Here is a 16,242-nt window from a genome sequence, read left to right as displayed (position 1 = left end):
AAAAAATTATTATCTCAAAAAGGATATATTAACTTATTACATAATTAATGTAATATTTTTTCTCCGTGCACATAGACCTGACACACGTGCATGGACACTCAAGTATGTCTGGCGGGAAATGCACATGCCACAAAATGCATATCGACCTGATCACAACAAGTCCAAACAACCCGAGTGTTTATTTATAATTTACACCTCGGCGGCATCAGCATTAGCATCAAGAGGAGCAACAAGTTGCCCCAGTTCCCAGTTCCGTGCTTCAAAAACGGAGGCCCTTAGACCTTGCCCACCCCACCACTGCCTGGCGTCGTCTAATTTTATAAATCGAAAATGAAAACAACAGAGAGAGAATCGGAATATCACAACAGTTGCCATATCTCGAGCGCAGTTCCAAGCATCAACAAAAAAATCAACAAAGAAATATTAACCAAAATAAATCCGAAGCGCGATGCGGAGGAGAACATGAGAACGCACACGGTCTTTGGCAACTGCGAGAACCTAACAATTTCGAACACGAGAACACGGGAAAGCGGAAAATCGGAAAGCAGTCTTTCAGTTCGGTTTCAGCTTTTCGAAAATAGCCAGCAGAGCGATTTGAAAATCTGTGAAGGAACCACTATCTCTATTCGGGAGACAGTCGCCTGGCCAAACGCGACGCAACTGCGAATGCAGGCGGACGGACGATCTCGGTCGGTCGGTCGGTCCAACTATATAAAAATAAACCGAAACTGAAAGCAAGAAGAAGCCGTCCGAGCAGGCTGTGCCAAAAAAATTTCAAAATTAGAGTACATATAGTGATGTGCGGTCGTTTGCGTTGTAAATAATTTGTGAAATAAGATTAATAATAAAAATAATATTACAAATATAAGCCAAACAACATGTCTGCACTGAGTGTGGGACGCAAAAGTAGCGGCCAGCTGGAGGTTATGCAAAAAGCTGGCTGGAAGATCGATGAGAATGAGAAAGGTAATGGGTCGGAAATTCCCATGTCTAGATTGAGGAATAATCTTAAATTTGTCTCCTAAAAAACTTATATATATATGTGTTCAGCCTGCTATATCGATGTGGATGAAGATGATGATGATGCCGGTGATGGAGCGAATGATTCCAAGCGGGTCTACTCCAATTGGTGCTACCTGCCGGACCTAATCCTCGAGGAAATTTTCACATATCTAAGCCCCAAAGAGAGATACTATGCAGGACTGGTTAGTATACTTAACTAAAGGGTTTGAAATTATATCTAATATGGATAGAACTTAGTTAATTCTAATCTTAATTTTACTTATACAAAAATATTGACTTTTTTCTTATAATACATATAAGAAATGATGATAAAATGTAAACTAAACCAATCAGAAGCAAAAACTATACAGATCTGGTTGCTAATTGAGTAATAATGAATGAAGAATTGATTGTTATTTATGTAAATGTGTCTTTGTTTGGATTTTATGATATAAACAAACTCTGTAAAATAATTCTCTAAAAGAAAACTCAAAGCACAATATGATATGTTCGCTTGAAAGACAAAAGAAATTGTAATACACATTTGAAGTTTACAGAAATATTTACCTCAAATTCATCAAAGACAATAAAAAATAGGCTTAATTTTTGAAAGAAACTCTTCTTCAAATATCTATACATTTAGTAAACAAAACACATATAAGTATACTTATATTTCAGTTAGATTCCTAGTTCAATAAATATGCTGTCACTATTTTATTAATTTAATTGCACAACATTCATTATTCATGATCAGAAAAATTATTAAGTAAATATATATTCCTAGATATATAATTATATCACGAATAAATTCTTAAAATTCCCATTTTACTGATATATTTTCAGGTTTGCCGGCAATGGTATCGTGCCTTTTACTTGCCCACGGTTTGGAACAACTTTGTGGTGGATGATCGCACCCTAACCCGACCGAAGTACAACTACTACTCCGGCTGGCAGTACTGCCTGGATCACATGCGTACACAGAACTGTCTGGCGAGGATTGGGAAATATTTAAGGGGAATTGAGTTTCGGCCATGGCACAGCTTTAACAATATCTACCAGTTTATGACACTATTATCATGGAGCATGGATAAGGTAAAATTACTCATTATTTAGTTTGTTACGATTAACTTTAAAAACTTTATTATTTTTAGGGTGCAGAACTGAATGCCTCGCCGGAACTGGTGTGCATGGGTCGCCGTATCCGGTCGCTGGTCTATCACTTCCCGTGCAACATGTCGCAGCCCAATGATCCCGAGGGTATCAAGCTCTTCGGCACTGGAGGGCAGCTCCTAAAGGGTTTGAAAGAGCTGCTCCTGCGGCTGACAGATCTGCACACTTTGAAGTTGGTGGACTTTGTGCTGGAACGCTTCGAGGCGAATCACTTGCTCGATGAGGTTGTTTGCAGCTGTTGCACCAAGATGAGGGTCTTGAATCTTGTAAATGTAACCACCACACACTGTCCCATTATGCATGTGGGTTTGTTCCTTAATCTGCAGGTGAAAAAATGGAATTTAACTATCTTTTTCGTGTTCCTAATAGTGTTATTTTTTTCCTAGGTGCTTACCATTTCCCCTCAGAACATAGACGACGATGTCCTGTCCCTGCTGGCGGACACCAAGCTACGTCATTTGTATTTACTTCAAAACTGCTATACGCCAAGTCACCTGACCATAAGTGCCTGCGGCGTGAAGGCCTGGCGAAGTCTGAAGAAAACGAATCCACGCATGCGCGTCCACCTGCGTGTGGAGAACCTGACGGATGGCGAGGTGGTGCTGCAGCCTGAGGCACCTGTCCACAGCATCACATACTGGGCACCGCAGGCCCGAATCCGGGTTGACCTCCTCGTCCGAATGGTGGACCATTATCGGAACACCTTGGCTGTCTATGGCCATGAGCTCCTGCCGCGCTTCTCCAGCCCCAAGCCCTTTCACAGCCGCGTCGATAGTCTGATGCTGCTCCTATGCCGGCAGTGCTTCAATCTGGACACACTGGTGAGTTTCTGATTACGAGTTTTTTGTATTTACTTCCACTTAATACCTCTGTACCCCCTCCACAGATAATCCGCGAGAAAGTCTCCACCTCGACGCTTTTGTTGATTGCCCGAACTGCCAAGAATCTGCGGCATCTCTATGTGCGACGCTTTGCGGTGATTCTACGGTGTGACTGGCCCAGGCATTTGGAGTGGAGCGATGAGTTCTACGCCTGGTTGAAAAGGAACTCCAGATCCTATGAGGCTGTGGAGCGGGAGATCTCACAGATCCTGGGAGAAAAGTGGCGCCTGCTAAGCGATCGGGACTTTAAGCAGCTGACTGTTAACGTGAAATCGGGAATCTAGAGATTGATTGATATATATGCCCTTCCTTGTGGGACTTGTGATAAACGGTGTAGAGCTTTAACAATTTAACCAAAGTTAACTGTACGAAATAAAGCAAATTGTTTTTCGATATTTTAACTAATTGACACTTAAAGGCCGCTGAAATTTACTTGAGTTTTGCCTCTGTTTATCCACCTTGGTGGGGAATTACCAAAAATACAGGTCACAGAATGATTTAAAAGGCAATGCATCCCAAACAGATGCATCAGTTCGTTCGAAATCTTAGCAGAAACATGCAGGCTTTAATTGTCATCTTAGGACTTCTCTTCTTCATGGCTGGAGTAATGGCCTTACCTCATCACGATCCGCACTACGATCCTCATCATGATCACCACCACGATCATCACTATCACCTGCCTTATATTCCGCACCACGATGTACATTGGGATCTACACCATCATCATTAAGGCCTGAAAATATATATTAAAGATCATCGTAAAGCTGAATTTTGTTGAACATTAAACAATAATTTAATAAAGCAAATATCGTGAACAATTGCCAATTTGCATGGGAAGGGGAAAAACATTTCTTCGAGTAATTCGCACCTTCTCAAGTTGCTGGAGAAATTTACTGGATTTTGTTTGTACACTTTGGTGATAGAAATTCCCAAAGATAACGTAAGCCAGATCGACTTAAAAGGCATCGGCAGCGTCTTGAATACTTCAGTTTGTTCACAGATCTTGGCCAGAAACATGAAAGCTTTAATCGCACTAATCGGACTCTGTGTACTTTGCGTTCTGGGATCTGTAGAGGCAACACCCATTGTTGTGGGATTACCTCTACCGCTGCCCATAGGTGTTGGTTTCGGAGTGCCTTATTCACATTCGCCATATGAGTACTATCCATCATCATACTACCATCATCATCACCATCATCATAGTCCCTATGATTATGGGTATGGATACGGACACTATGGATACTGAAGACCTCGGAGTTGTGCGAGTGAACACTAAGTTAAGGCTTTAAATGTATTGTAATTGCATAAATAAAATAATATTTATTACACGTTGTTAAGAAAATAAGATGAAGTTTTAATGATGCAGGAAAAAGAGCTATAGTTATTTTACTCTCATCTTGCTGATTTTTCAAGCTTCTTTCAGATTACAATAATCTATAAATTTAATATATTTCTTTAAGAAAGCTAACATAAGTATTTTATTTTCATGGATTTTAATAGGGACCTGCCATGGTATCTGTTTATTGTTGTATTTTTCACTTAGATGAATATTTTAAACACATAAAAATAAAATTTAAAAAGTACCCAAGTACTAAAACATAAAATGCAATACATAGACATAGTTTTTACAGAGAGCAACAGATTTTCCCAATTTATACACGCCTTTTCCCGAAAGCTTGGCTTGGACATATATCACACTTAGTCAAGCTTCCCACTGACCATTTTATAGCAACCTAGTGCCATAAAGCTCGATGCACTGCAGCTCGGAAAAGCTTGCCCTTTGCATTTTGGCTTTCAGCAAACGGCGACCTTGAGTGCATCAGCGGGGAAAAGCGAATCAATGCAGGCAGGAAAATTCAATGTCAGTGCCAAAGCTTCAGGCGGCATTTGGCCCGCCACCGCAAAAAAAACAGTTGCATACTTTCGGGCCGACGACACATTACGTATACGCCGTGGTGGATGAGCGCTATTAAGGCGATATATAGGTGGACACAGAAGAATCTCAGTGGTGCTCGCGCGAAATTGCGAAAGACAACGGTGCGAAGAGACAAATTTAGACGAGTCCCATTAGATTGAACCGCATTGAGGAAGCGCAGGCGGAGATTCTCCGATTCTCTGTTGGCCAGAGCAAACTGTTGCTGTTGCTGCTGCTGGGGCTGCCACTGGGCCTGAGCCACTGGGTGGCTGTGGTGGCGCTGGTGGCGGTGGCAGTGCTTCTCTGGCGGGTGGCGGTGCCGAGCGATGATCATGACCGCGTAAAGACGCATATAAATATAATTAAATCAACAAAGTATAAGCAGACTAAAGGCGACGCCGTCAAACAACAGCAAACAGCAGAAACAGCAACAGCAGCAACAACAGCAGCAGTGAGGGGATTGTGTAACTGTAACGGCACCGAAATGAACAAGACCATCCTGCACTGGAGCTATCTGAACTTTAAGGATGTGCCCATGGATCTGTTCCTATATGAGGATCTCGAGGAGGTCTACCTCAAGGAGAACTTCATCTCGGTGATACCCAAATGGCTGCTAAATATCACCACCCTCAAGTTCATCCACCTGGCGGGTAACAATCTCAGCGAACTGCCCACGGACATCTATATGCTGGAGAACCTAGAGTTCCTGGACGTTTCCAATAATGAACTGAAGGAGCTTCCCCCCACATTGGGTCTCCTGCTGAGCCTCCAGCAGCTGAACGTGGCGGGCAACCAGCTCACAGAACTACCAGTGGGTGAGTAAGACTGCCACTGGTGACTGACTGACTTCTAGCCACATTGCATCCACTTGTTTTCCCCTGTCCTATCCCAGAACTGAGCAGCTTGCGCAATTTGGAACATCTGAATATCGCCAAGAACCAATTTCGCCGCCTTCCCCTGCAACTGAGCGAATGCGTCCGCCTCAATGAGCTGAATGTGAGCGACAACGAGGCACTGGTCCACATCCCCGAGCGCATCTCCAATCTTCCGATGCTGCAGTCCCTCGCCGCCGATCGTGAGTATACGCAGAGATCGTGATGCAGTCGGAGAAATTTACATATTTTGCAGGTTGCTCTCTCATCTACCTGCCGGCCGCCCTCTCCAAGTTCATGAACCATGTGCGCATCTTCCACAACACGGCGATCAACTATATACCCATGGTGTACGAGAGGTTCTACCAGAATTTCTATGATAACCGCCAGAGGATTACTCCAATGTAAGGCTAAGGGTAACTAGGACATAATCAGTGTCCGAACGTCTTGGAGCTCTTTCTAATTATTACTACTTTTTTACTTAATCCAAGCATTTCTTTACGCTTTTCCAAAAATTCAACATTAAATCTTACCCCTTTCCCAGAGCCGTTCGTCGCAAAGGTCTGTTTTGGATACGCGAACTGGAGACGAACTGCCGTCTGGTTCTTCCGGTTGGCACCCGCACAGTATTTCCGGTTCCGTCCACAGAGAATCGGGTCACGCTTTACGACGACTGTCTGCATGCCCTGCAATCACTGAACCGCTCCTTGCCTATCTATGAGAACGTTGCACTCCATCGCCTGCTACCGGAACCCTATATGAGCTGTCACCTGAACAACGGCCCCATCGCCCGCTGCACGACTACCACCTGCTCGAGGTGTCTGTACACCTCGTACTACTTCATGGTCGTGAAGAGGTGGGTCCGCGTTACGTTAGTCATGTGGTCATTGTTTTGATGCGTACGAAACCGGTCCGCTTTCTAATTGGGGCGAATGGACCTATCACAACCGCAAGAAGTACAGTGAAGGTTGCCTAAGATGAGCACATGGAAAAGATATTAGTATATAGAGTTATAATTGCCAAAATTTAATCAAATCTTATAACTTTCCATAGGCGCGGCAGCACCTCCAAGCAGCTCTTCACCTGCAACTTTTGCACCAATCGCTGTGCCATCCTCTGGTTATCCAGCAATGACAAGAAATACTATCAGTTACCCTGGCGAGTCTCTGATGATGATGATGATGACGATATACCCGACTCTGGCGGCAAGTAGAGGGTATACGATAGATCTCCCTCGTTGTATATAGTCACATGTACATGTAGAATTATTTAATTATTATCTTTAATTACCATTAATTAGTTTTGTACATGTTATTTAAATGCTATTGATGAACTACTGACAACCGGCGCCATTCGTCCAAAGAGAAAGCTCCCGCGACCTGTAACTAAACGTAAAGACCTACTAAAGATAACTCTGTGTGGTTCGCCGTTCATGGAGGTGCACGTAGTCGTCCAGAACGCAATGGGTTGCCTGGGGATAGGCTCGACGGCAGTCGACGCCATGACGACCCATCCGATAGGCATCCAGGTATCGTCTATCCAGCGTGTGATGAGGTCTGGGAAAGGATCAAGGTCAACTTCGGTTTCAGCCAAAAGGGGAGACAAATCTCACCTTAAAATTCTGTGCAGCAACTGAGCATAGAGTCCACTGTGCTCGTCCACCTGTCCATTTTCACAGATCAAACGCTCCAGACAGGCTGTCCCATTCTGACCCAACTGATTCATGTAGCCTTCGGCGAATCGGAAGAGCAGGAGCTGAGGCTCATCCACCAAAAGACGAGCTGGCACCGTAGGTGTCAAAGATGGCTGCCTTGCAACTGGTCCCTTGAGGTCCCGGGAACTGTCCCATAGTTTCCACCAATAGATGGGAGTTTGTGGTTCATTGAACTGATAGTGGAAATTCATTAGCCAGACCAGCTGGCGCCAGGCCTTCTTCTCCATGAACGATACCGGAAAGGCACAACCAGAGACAAACTGTTTGAATACAAATTAATGTAATGATTTACTATATACGTTAATGATCAATAAATATATTTGATGTCAGACCTTGACTACGCCCCCGTTCTGGAAGATAAGGAAACGCTTCTGCCGCCGATGATGTCGCCAGGCCGTCAGATTAGCCTCCAGTGCACCCACCGCCTCCAGAGTTAGAAGGAAAAGTACTATCTTGGCCCTAAAGGGGGGTTAAATGATCAGTTGGACCTTACACAATTATCACTTCACGGTTCAACACTCACAACAGGTTCATTCCGCCGCTTTTAGTGCTGTCCGCTCGAGGTCTTGACAACGTTTACCGCCTCGATTCTTACAGTCCAAGTGCCGGGCCATCGTTTTACTATAGTTTTTATACCCTTGCAGGGTATTATAATTTCAGTCAGAAGTTTGCAACGCAGTGAAGGAGGCACCTCCGACTATATAAAGTATATATATTCTTGATCAGGATCAACAGCCGAGTGGATCTAGCCATGTCCGTCTGTCCGTCTGTCCGTCTGTCCGTCTGTCCTTCTGTCCGTCTGTCCGTCTGTCCGTCTGTCCGTCTGTCCGTTTCTACGCAAACTAGTCTCTCAGTTTTAAAGCTATCTGAATGAAACTCTGTAGTTAGCCTTCTATATACTCTCACTCGTATATATGTCGGAACGGGCCGGATCGGACGACTATATCCTATAGCTTCCATAGGAATGATCGGAAAATTTTTACAAAAAAAATTAACTTTTTCAGTTTTCAATAGAATTGGCTCAAATTTGAGATATAGCGATTTTACTATACTCTACAATTTTGTATAAAATTTTATAAAAATCGGACTACTATATCATATAGCTCCCATAGGAACGATCGAGAAATTAATACAATTAAATTTATAACTTTTTCAGTTTTCAGCTGATTTTCATCAAATTTGAGGTATAGCCATTTTATATAAGTCTTAAATTTTGTGGCAAATTTCATGAAAATCGGACGACTATATATATATCATATAGGTGCCATACAAACGATCGTTTGATGTAGAGGAAAAATGCAATCTGTGACTGTAAAATTGCAAATATAATATGTATAGGTGAATGAAATGAAAGCAGGTATTACTTCATTGTTTTTTAACACAAATATATATAATTAATATTGTATGGATTCCTATTCACAGAAATTCTATCTGCAAGGGTATATAAACTTCGGCGTGCCGAAGTTAGCTTTCTTTCTTGTTGTGTATAGTTTCTTTGGAGAAAGAGAGGTGAGAAAGCACGTGCTTCGGTGGGTTTCCTACTTTTGCCTGCCAGACTAATTAGCAAACAAAACGTCTGCACCGACGAGGGCATTTAGTCAGCGATGGCCAAGACTCTAGAAATTCAGTGGACCACGACACCAATTCAATCAACGATTGAGAAGAGATGCTTTCAGGTTCAAATATGACGCGATTTCTTTAACGTGAGTGAAGACAGGTGAGACAAGCACTTAAGGGACAGCCGACAATGGGAAATAAATAAATGTTTAAATAAAATAAATAAATAAAAGTTCAAGTTTAAGTACCAAGTAAGTTTGGTGTTTTCTTAAAAATTGCCATAAACCTTTGTCATTGATTAAAAATCATTTTAGTAATACACAAAGTTATGAATGCGGCCTATTTTTAAGTACTTAATATACAAGTTATTACCCTGGTTTTAACACATTTATGCTTTTAATTCCCAAGCAACAAAATATAACCATTACATAAGTAATTCCGCTTCTTTAAACCCAGGTTAAACCTACATTATTTGTATATAAATTAATAAATTAATTGGTAAATATTAAAAGAACTTAAACATCACCAGTGTTAATCAATTAACACAACAAACATACGCATAGCGATGTATACTTAGTGGTCGTAGCTCTATGGAAACCACTACCAGTTGCCAGTTGACTTTTCGGGCTGCCATGGCAAGTTGAGCCATTGCCATAGTTCCGTTTGTTCCATTTATCGAACAGCAGCAGGAGCGGAAATGTCGAAACACTCGAGCAGTCCAGGATTCTGATGCGTGGCGTTAACTGCCACAGAGTTGGTTTTGGCTTCGACACAAATGTAACCACAATAATTTGGCAAAAGGATTTTTGTAAAGGAGCAAAATTACACATTGGATATTTGGAAAACTCACGAAATTCACCGTCAAGATGATGCGATTACCGGGAATGCCCATGCTGCCAGGAGCACAGTTCTATGACGTGAGTTGGCATAACCAAAAGAGTCCTCCTCCTACACCTTCTACTCCTTCCAACAGCGTGGCAAGCGTCGCCATCCGCGGCAGCAGACCCTGATGCACTACCAGGGCATTCAGATGCTATCCGACCGCCGGGAACCGGAACTGGTGGAGCCCGATGGCATTGTGGCCGATCCCAAATGTCCGCCCGTGCCTGCCCAGATCAACAGTCTGTGGGCCCCCAAGGCTACCACCAAGTTGCCACCTTGGTTGGCCTATGATAAGCAAGTGCTTTGCTTCAGTGCCTACTTCAAGGAGAACCTCACCGAGATCTATCATGCACCCTACCAGGTGCGTAAGGTTAAGATCTACTTCTACCTGGAGGATGGTACCATGCAGGTCACCGAGCCAAAGGTGGAGAACTCTGGTATACCACAGGGTTGCCTGGTGCATCGCCAGCGTATTCCCAAGGCTCCGCCCACCGATCGTGAGTTCATCTCCATTTTTGACCTAAATGTGGATATCGATGTGCAGATCTTCGATCGGATCTACCACATCAGTGGATGCGATATCTTCACGCGACAGTTCCTCAATCGAGCCGGAATCTTTGTGCCTGAAACTCAGCAGGAACCAAGGTAGGATTGGGAAGACTTTAAATGTAGGAATTCTAAATTCGATTTCAATTTTCAAAGCCTTCTATAAATTATTTGTTGCCTAACCATTTTCTAATTTATCCCAAGTGATCCCACCACGGAAATACGCAAGCGTTCTGGTCTGAAGCAGACAGCGAGTTCCTGTCCTTCGGCTCTGCCCAAACGTCATTCCTTTGCCCAGTTCTTGGAGTTCGATCGGCGTGTGCTCAAGTTCCAGGGCTATTGGAATGACCGAAGCGAGTTTGGGGATGTACGAAAGCTGGAGATATGTTACTATCTGGCAGACGACACCATTGACATAAAGGAGAAGTTCCCACGGAACTCGGGACGTGAGGGACCCAGCACTTTCCTTAAACGTGGCAAGCTGCCCAAGGAGTTTACGGGTCTTCCCCTGCCGGGCCAACAGACGGCGGTGACACTGCTCAATGTCCTGGGCAATAATATGCGTGATGTGCGATACGTAGCCGACCCGTTGAACACGGGACAGAAGCCCTTGCATTACTACAACGACCAGGATCTGCAAATTGGAGCTGTACTGAATGTATTTGGTAGGTCAGTGGTCCTCACGGGCTGTGATCAGTTCACCCAAAGCTACTACAGGGAAAAGGTGAGTTCTAGAAAGATCTATAAAGACTATTATTATATTATTCTTTCTTACATTTAGTATGGAATCCAGGAGTTCGAGTCACAGCCCATTCCCGAGCGCAGCGATGTACGACCATACACTCAGGGCGGTGGTATGGCAAAGCGTCGACTGCCTCCCTACAATGGCTGGGGCAGTCACGAGGACTCCGAGGGGAATTGCATCACAGTGGAGCCCAAACCACCGCAGGCTGACTTTAAGAAGCTGTTCAAATACGACGGCTGCATCCTACGCTTCGGGGCCAAGCTTATCTCAGCCATTCGGGATAATGGTGAGCGCGAGTTTATCATCAGCTACTTCCTGGCCGACGACACGGTCCAGATCTACGAGTCATCGCGTCGCAACTCGGGCTTCCTGGGCGGCGAGTTCCTCAAAAAGGCGCGTGTTCCACTGCCGGGCCAAGATATGTTCGCCTCCTCGCGACCGGAGTACTACAAAGCCAATGATTTTTACATAGGACGCACCATGACCCTAAAGGATCACATCTTCCACATTGTTTCGGCCGATGAGTTCACTCTGATGTACATGGAGCAGCATCCCAGCGAGGTAAGCTTGATTGGTGTTCATGAAATGCAGCTTATAATATATATTTTCCGATATTTAGTTCCCCGTGGCAGATATCCAAAGGATCATGCAGAAAATCCGCGATGCCGTGCGTCCCCATTATAAGCAGTTTGTTCTCCAATGCAAGCCGGATGGGGATCTCGGTGACTTAACCACCGTGGGCTTTGACACACTGCGATCCACTCTCCTGTTGTACCTGTCCAAGGATTGCCTGCTCAACCACGAAATAGTGACCGTGTGTCGCTACTTCTCGGCTGAGCAGGCAATGCCTCCCAGCTGCGACAGGAACCGAGTGCGGGCAGCAGCCCAACTGGAGCTCAAGCGAGCTCTGTGGAATAGCGTGGATGAGTTGAACGATCACCTCAGTCACATCAATCCGGCCTGCAAGCCGTACATCAGCGAGGCCCAGGTTCGATCCACCTTAAGAGGCTGCCGGCTGCCCTTCAGTCTGGAGCTGGTGGAAGACATACTAATGGTGCTGCAGCGTAATGGACAGAACGAGATCGAAGTACGCGACTTTCTCGCCTTCTTCAATATGCGCAGCGACCAGGTTCCGGATATTGCTCCCCTCAACATCGCCTTTGAGCTTTGCCCCAAGCTGCCGTTCCTACACAAAGGTCGACTAGTGGACTTCACCTGGTTCTTGGCCTATCTTGGTCTGGAGGAGGAAATGAAGCGGGCCAACAGTTAAGAATTAGCAGGCAGGAGGGCTTATCAAAAATTGCATGTATATACAGAAAAAATTCGTGGCAATATAACTTTCGGAATGGTGAACTTTGTGCTTAAGACCTAGGTGTATATTGTATCCTACAGTTTGGACTCGGTGAGCCAGTTGAAAGACTGCGGCTTGCGGTCGGAGGACGGGCTGATAGCCACGTTAATAATGGTCGGCCTGTCCGTCAGCTGGTTGGCCGCCTTGACAGCCGCCTGCAGCTGCTCGATCTCCGTGCAAAAGTAACCCTGCATGCCGAACATTTTCATCATCTCCTCATAGCGCACCTGAACGCCCAGTGCCGAGGGTGGTGTGCTGCAAGATAAGATTAGCCATAAGTACTGCTGCTCCCAGATAAGCTGAGATAAGATGCATATGGGCATACACTTACATCTGGGTCAGATCGCCCTCACTGCGAATGGCCTCGAAGGTGTCCTTGTCGAAGCCTCCGTAGATGCCGTTGTTGTTCACAATCACAATGGTCACTGGCAGCTTGTACCGCACCATGGTCTCGATCTCCATACCAGAGAAACCGAAGGCGCTGTCACCCTCCACGCAAAGGACGCGCTTGCCGGGCGCAAAGTCACGGCAGAAAAGGGCGGCGGCCACGGCGAATCCAGGACCCACGCCCATGGTGCCGAAGGTGCCGGCATCTAGGCGATGACGTGGCTGCTCGTTCAGCAGCATCGACCGGCCAATGTCCATGGTATTGGCTCCCTCGCTGACAATAATCGTGTCCTTGGGCAGCAGCTCGCGCAGATGGTGGAAGACCGCATAGTAGTTCAACGGCGTCTCCGTGTTCAGCGACATCTTTTGCACGGTGTCGCGGTTCTGCTTGCACTTGACGGCCAGCTGCTTCCACCAATCCTGCTCGTAGCCAAAGCGGAAGTTCACAGCGTTCATCTGCTCGAACAACTGCTCGGCGAAGGGCCGGATGTCCGCCTGGATAGCCACCGAGGCAACCACCGAGTTGTGCAGCTCCTCGGGATTGATGTCCACCTGGATGAACTTCACGTCCTTGTCGTAGCGCGGTTGCTTGCCAAAGTGCAGGATCCAGTTGAGGCGTGCGCCCAACAGCAACACCACGTCCGCCTTCTGCAGGGCCAGGGTTCTGGCCGAAGAGACGCACTGGGGAGCCGTGTCAGAGACCACACCCTTGCCCATCGGCGTGGGCAGGAAGGGCAGGTTCGTGTTCTCAATGAAGTGACGCAACGTGTTCTCGGCATGGGCATAGGCGGAGCCCTTGCCCACGATCACCAGCGGTCGCTTGGCCTGGCGCAGCAGCTTGGCTGCCCGGATCACATCGTCGTGGGGAGGATAGGCTAGTGGTGGAGCCGGATGAGGCATCGCCTTGTAGATGCGATCTTCAACCGCCTTGGATTGCAGAATATTGCCAGGGAAGTCCAGATAGGCAACACCGGGACGTCCATAGGTGGCATAGCGCACAGCCTTCTCCACGTGTAGCGGGATGAGGGCGGCGGTGGCCGGACGCGCGGCATACTTGCAGTACGGCCGCGAGAGCTCCACCTGCGGGCACTCCTGGAAGCCGCCGATGCCCTCGTGATCCTGATTGGTGGCGCCGCCAATAACAACCAGCGGCCAGCAGTTCACCTGAGCATTAGCCATGCCACCTAGCGGGATTTATGTTTTTGATTAGCACAGCCAAAGGTATTTTCTTAACAGCAATGGGACATACCTGTTACGTGGAGCAATCCGGGTCCGGATACCACCAGGCAGACGCCAGGCTTGCCCGTCAGATAGCCAATGGCCTGGGCGGCATAGCAGGCAGCCTGCTCATTCCGCATGCCAATGTACTTCAGTCCGGCGGCCTGGAAGGCCATGGACAGCTCAATGACAGGGATTCCGATGATGCCAAAAACATACTCCACGCCCTGTTCAAAAAAAGAGTGCAAAGTGAGTTCATAGTTCGGGTATTAAGATAAGATTTAATAAAAGGAAGTCGATTACAATCTGAATATTTAATCTAAATTTAGCAAAACCTTTAAGTGGGGGCTTTTAACTTTGAAAACTCTAAACTATCTAGGGGGTAAATAAACTAAATCAACTTTTGATAAAACGTAGATTATAATTTCTTATAACGAATACGACTAACCAGTTGCAATAAGCAAATATTTTGGTTCAAACGGCTCAAATGCCATTTGTTTATTATTGCAATTAATTAAATCGCAGGCTTAAGCTGTTGTCCATTTACTTAATTTGTTGTTTTAAAATCCCTTACATTTATTTAATATGGAACCCTGGCCACACACACGCCCAAGCACGAACAGTAATCCCTAAACTAACCCCAAAAAATGCCGCCAGGTATCCAGCACCTATTCCATTTATCCATCAATCAAACATATGAGAACCCTTAACTCAAGGAATTTATAGTGCAAATCACTAACCAATATGCAAACACGTTCTCAAGTGATTGCCCCGCCGGATGGAATCCGGTCCGGTTAAAGTTTTATTGATTTTAATCTGGCGGCCCCCTGCGATAATCGCCGCCGTATGCAGGCAAACAATTCACAAGGGTGTTTGGGTCGTGGTACTGTAGGCTAAAACCTTTGGAACATTGACTTTATCACAATCCGTTCTCACTTGTACGCCTTTTATGAACAACAGGAATAATCGGGTGGAAACAACCAAAAACTACCAAGTGTTTTTGAACTTTGCACAACAAACAGGTGCCCAGATAAGAGGGCGATCCATTGTTCTTGCCAGGCCCAAAGATTCCAACGCATTTTCGGCACTAATATGGCGTGCCCGAAGATCCCCAACGAAAGATAATTGGCAAGTGCGGTAAACTGCAGTTTTGGGGGGACATGTTGGCGGACGGACGACGATCCTCGCTTACCTGTTGCTTCAGTGACTCGGCAATTATCTGCACGGCTTCGACCTCGGCCATTTTGTGCGCTGCTTGTGGTAATTGTGCTAAAAATGTTAAGTGCGCCGCCGCGTTACCTTGCGTACTGGCTAAAAATTAGTTAAACAAATTAAAATATAGAGTCCAAGAGAAGCGGTGACCGCAGTTCGCAAAACAGCAAAATACCAAATTGCGGCTGTGTGACCGTTCCCTGACGATGGCAAAATCGATTTCGACGAGTACGGGTAGTCGATATATTATCAGTTGCGGTTAAATTTGATTTCGTCGTACATAATTTAAAACACTTTGGGATTTAAGCAAGTTAATGAGCTTGTATAAAAATAGTAAAAGATATTTGGCAAAAAATTAAACAGCTTATTTTTCTTGACAATTATGTTTTCAGCTATAATTTGCAATATTAAGCAGTTGCCAGTCTGTCTTTATTTTTCACTCACATTTTTAAATATTTTTTTTTTCTTTAAATATGCTTTAAAATTACAAGTGACATAATATAAATTCATTTTTGGGGATTTACTTTAAAAAAAAACTTTAGTATTTATATTATTTGAAGAAAGATAAGAATGGAATTTTTGAAAATTCCTCATACTTGCTATACTCGCTGAAACTTTGTGCTTAATCGAATCCATTAAAAATCTTGAATGCATTTTTTACAACCAATAAATTGCGACTTAGAGTTACGCTCTTGGCACACTAAATTCGACTTGCCATGACGTAGATTTTCAATTAAAATCGGGAATTTATTAGCTGCAAAAAACGTCTAAAAAAGTGTCCACTAATTTG

General features: G+C 45.1%; 5 protein-coding genes across 6 annotated transcripts; 3 read left to right on the top strand and 2 right to left on the bottom strand.

The window, feature by feature from the left end:
• Positions 1–553: 553 nt before the first annotated feature.
• LOC110177069 (F-box only protein 39) lies at positions 554–3,470 on the top strand. Of its 2 annotated transcripts, XM_020943589.2 has the most exons (6): positions 554–966; positions 1,051–1,205; positions 1,846–2,094; positions 2,154–2,498; positions 2,559–2,993; positions 3,059–3,470. In XM_020943589.2, the coding sequence occupies exons 1-6, from the start codon at positions 879–881 to the stop codon at positions 3,335–3,337; spliced, it is 1,551 nt and encodes a 516-aa protein (XP_020799248.2). In that variant the 5' UTR covers positions 554–878; the 3' UTR covers positions 3,338–3,470. The 2 variants fall into 2 exon arrangements, with proteins under 2 accessions (XP_020799248.2, XP_086683758.1); XM_086827632.1 differs by lacking the exons at positions 554–966; positions 1,051–1,205 and adding an exon at positions 1,635–1,768.
• Positions 3,471–4,873: 1,403 nt separating this feature from the next.
• Positions 4,874–7,883, top strand: LOC110183196 (uncharacterized). The gene is made up of 5 exons (XM_020951441.2): positions 4,874–5,783; positions 5,861–6,043; positions 6,097–6,244; positions 6,385–6,696; positions 6,894–7,883. Exons 1-5 carry the CDS (start codon positions 5,453–5,455, stop codon positions 7,051–7,053), a joined length of 1,134 nt encoding a protein of 377 aa, XP_020807100.2. The 5' UTR covers positions 4,874–5,452; the 3' UTR covers positions 7,054–7,883.
• Positions 7,052–8,186, bottom strand: LOC110183284 (uncharacterized). The gene is made up of 4 exons (XM_020951555.2): positions 8,078–8,186; positions 7,887–8,013; positions 7,453–7,814; positions 7,052–7,396 (listed from the first exon to the last, which is right to left on the bottom strand). Exons 1-4 carry the CDS (start codon positions 8,086–8,088, stop codon positions 7,243–7,245), a joined length of 654 nt encoding a protein of 217 aa, XP_020807214.2. The 5' UTR covers positions 8,089–8,186; the 3' UTR covers positions 7,052–7,242.
• Positions 8,187–9,022: 836 nt separating this feature from the next.
• On the top strand, positions 9,023–12,649 carry Efhc1.2 (EF-hand domain containing 1.2). The gene is made up of 5 exons (XM_020951223.2): positions 9,023–10,028; positions 10,085–10,638; positions 10,744–11,263; positions 11,321–11,845; positions 11,904–12,649. Exons 1-5 carry the CDS (start codon positions 9,978–9,980, stop codon positions 12,552–12,554), a joined length of 2,301 nt encoding a protein of 766 aa, XP_020806882.2. The 5' UTR covers positions 9,023–9,977; the 3' UTR covers positions 12,555–12,649.
• On the bottom strand, positions 12,575–15,675 carry Hacl (2-hydroxyacyl-CoA lyase). The gene is made up of 4 exons (XM_020951329.2): positions 15,433–15,675; positions 14,272–14,467; positions 12,967–14,206; positions 12,575–12,890 (listed from the first exon to the last, which is right to left on the bottom strand). Exons 1-4 carry the CDS (start codon positions 15,481–15,483, stop codon positions 12,671–12,673), a joined length of 1,707 nt encoding a protein of 568 aa, XP_020806988.1. The 5' UTR covers positions 15,484–15,675; the 3' UTR covers positions 12,575–12,670.
• Positions 15,676–16,242: the final 567 nt, after the last annotated feature.

The sequence above is a fragment of the Drosophila serrata genome, unplaced genomic scaffold (assembly GCF_035046125.1).
Source record: "Drosophila serrata isolate PLE 108 unplaced genomic scaffold, ASM3504612v1 contig_184, whole genome shotgun sequence".
Taxonomy (NCBI): Eukaryota; Metazoa; Arthropoda; class Insecta; order Diptera; family Drosophilidae; genus Drosophila; species Drosophila serrata.
Note: the sequence above shows the minus strand (reverse complement) of the source record. Positions and strands in the feature narration are given on the sequence as shown.

Excerpts from the sequence above, each read along its gene's own strand:
- Hacl (XM_020951329.2), bottom strand. The coding sequence starts at position 15,483 with ATGGCCGAGGTCGAAGCCGTGCAGATAATTGCCGAGTCACTGAAGCAA. Across the intron at positions 14,207-14,271 it reads CGGATTGCTCCACGTAACAG|GTGGCATGGCTAATGCTCAG; the intron begins GTATGTCCCATT and ends AAATCCCGCTAG. Across the intron at positions 12,891-12,966 it reads GAGGGCGATCTGACCCAGAT|CACACCACCCTCGGCACTGG; the intron begins GTAAGTGTATGC and ends CTTATCTTGCAG.
- LOC110177069 (XM_020943589.2), top strand. The coding sequence starts at position 879 with ATGTCTGCACTGAGTGTGGGACGCAAAAGTAGCGGCCAGCTGGAGGTT. Across the intron at positions 2,095-2,153 it reads TATCATGGAGCATGGATAAG|GGTGCAGAACTGAATGCCTC; the intron begins GTAAAATTACTC and ends TATTATTTTTAG. Across the intron at positions 2,994-3,058 it reads GCTTCAATCTGGACACACTG|ATAATCCGCGAGAAAGTCTC; the intron begins GTGAGTTTCTGA and ends CCCCCTCCACAG.
- Efhc1.2 (XM_020951223.2), top strand. The coding sequence starts at position 9,978 with ATGATGCGATTACCGGGAATGCCCATGCTGCCAGGAGCACAGTTCTAT. Across the intron at positions 10,029-10,084 it reads CAGGAGCACAGTTCTATGAC|CGTGGCAAGCGTCGCCATCC; the intron begins GTGAGTTGGCAT and ends TCCTTCCAACAG. Across the intron at positions 11,846-11,903 it reads TGGAGCAGCATCCCAGCGAG|TTCCCCGTGGCAGATATCCA; the intron begins GTAAGCTTGATT and ends TCCGATATTTAG.
- LOC110183196 (XM_020951441.2), top strand. The coding sequence starts at position 5,453 with ATGAACAAGACCATCCTGCACTGGAGCTATCTGAACTTTAAGGATGTG. Across the intron at positions 6,044-6,096 it reads GCAGTCCCTCGCCGCCGATC|GTTGCTCTCTCATCTACCTG; the intron begins GTGAGTATACGC and ends CATATTTTGCAG. Across the intron at positions 6,697-6,893 it reads TACTTCATGGTCGTGAAGAG|GCGCGGCAGCACCTCCAAGC; the intron begins GTGGGTCCGCGT and ends AACTTTCCATAG.
- LOC110183284 (XM_020951555.2), bottom strand. Across the intron at positions 7,815-7,886 it reads AGAACGGGGGCGTAGTCAAG|TTTGTCTCTGGTTGTGCCTT; the intron begins GTCTGACATCAA and ends GTATTCAAACAG. Across the intron at positions 7,397-7,452 it reads TTGCTGCACAGAATTTTAAG|ACCTCATCACACGCTGGATA; the intron begins GTGAGATTTGTC and ends ATCCTTTCCCAG.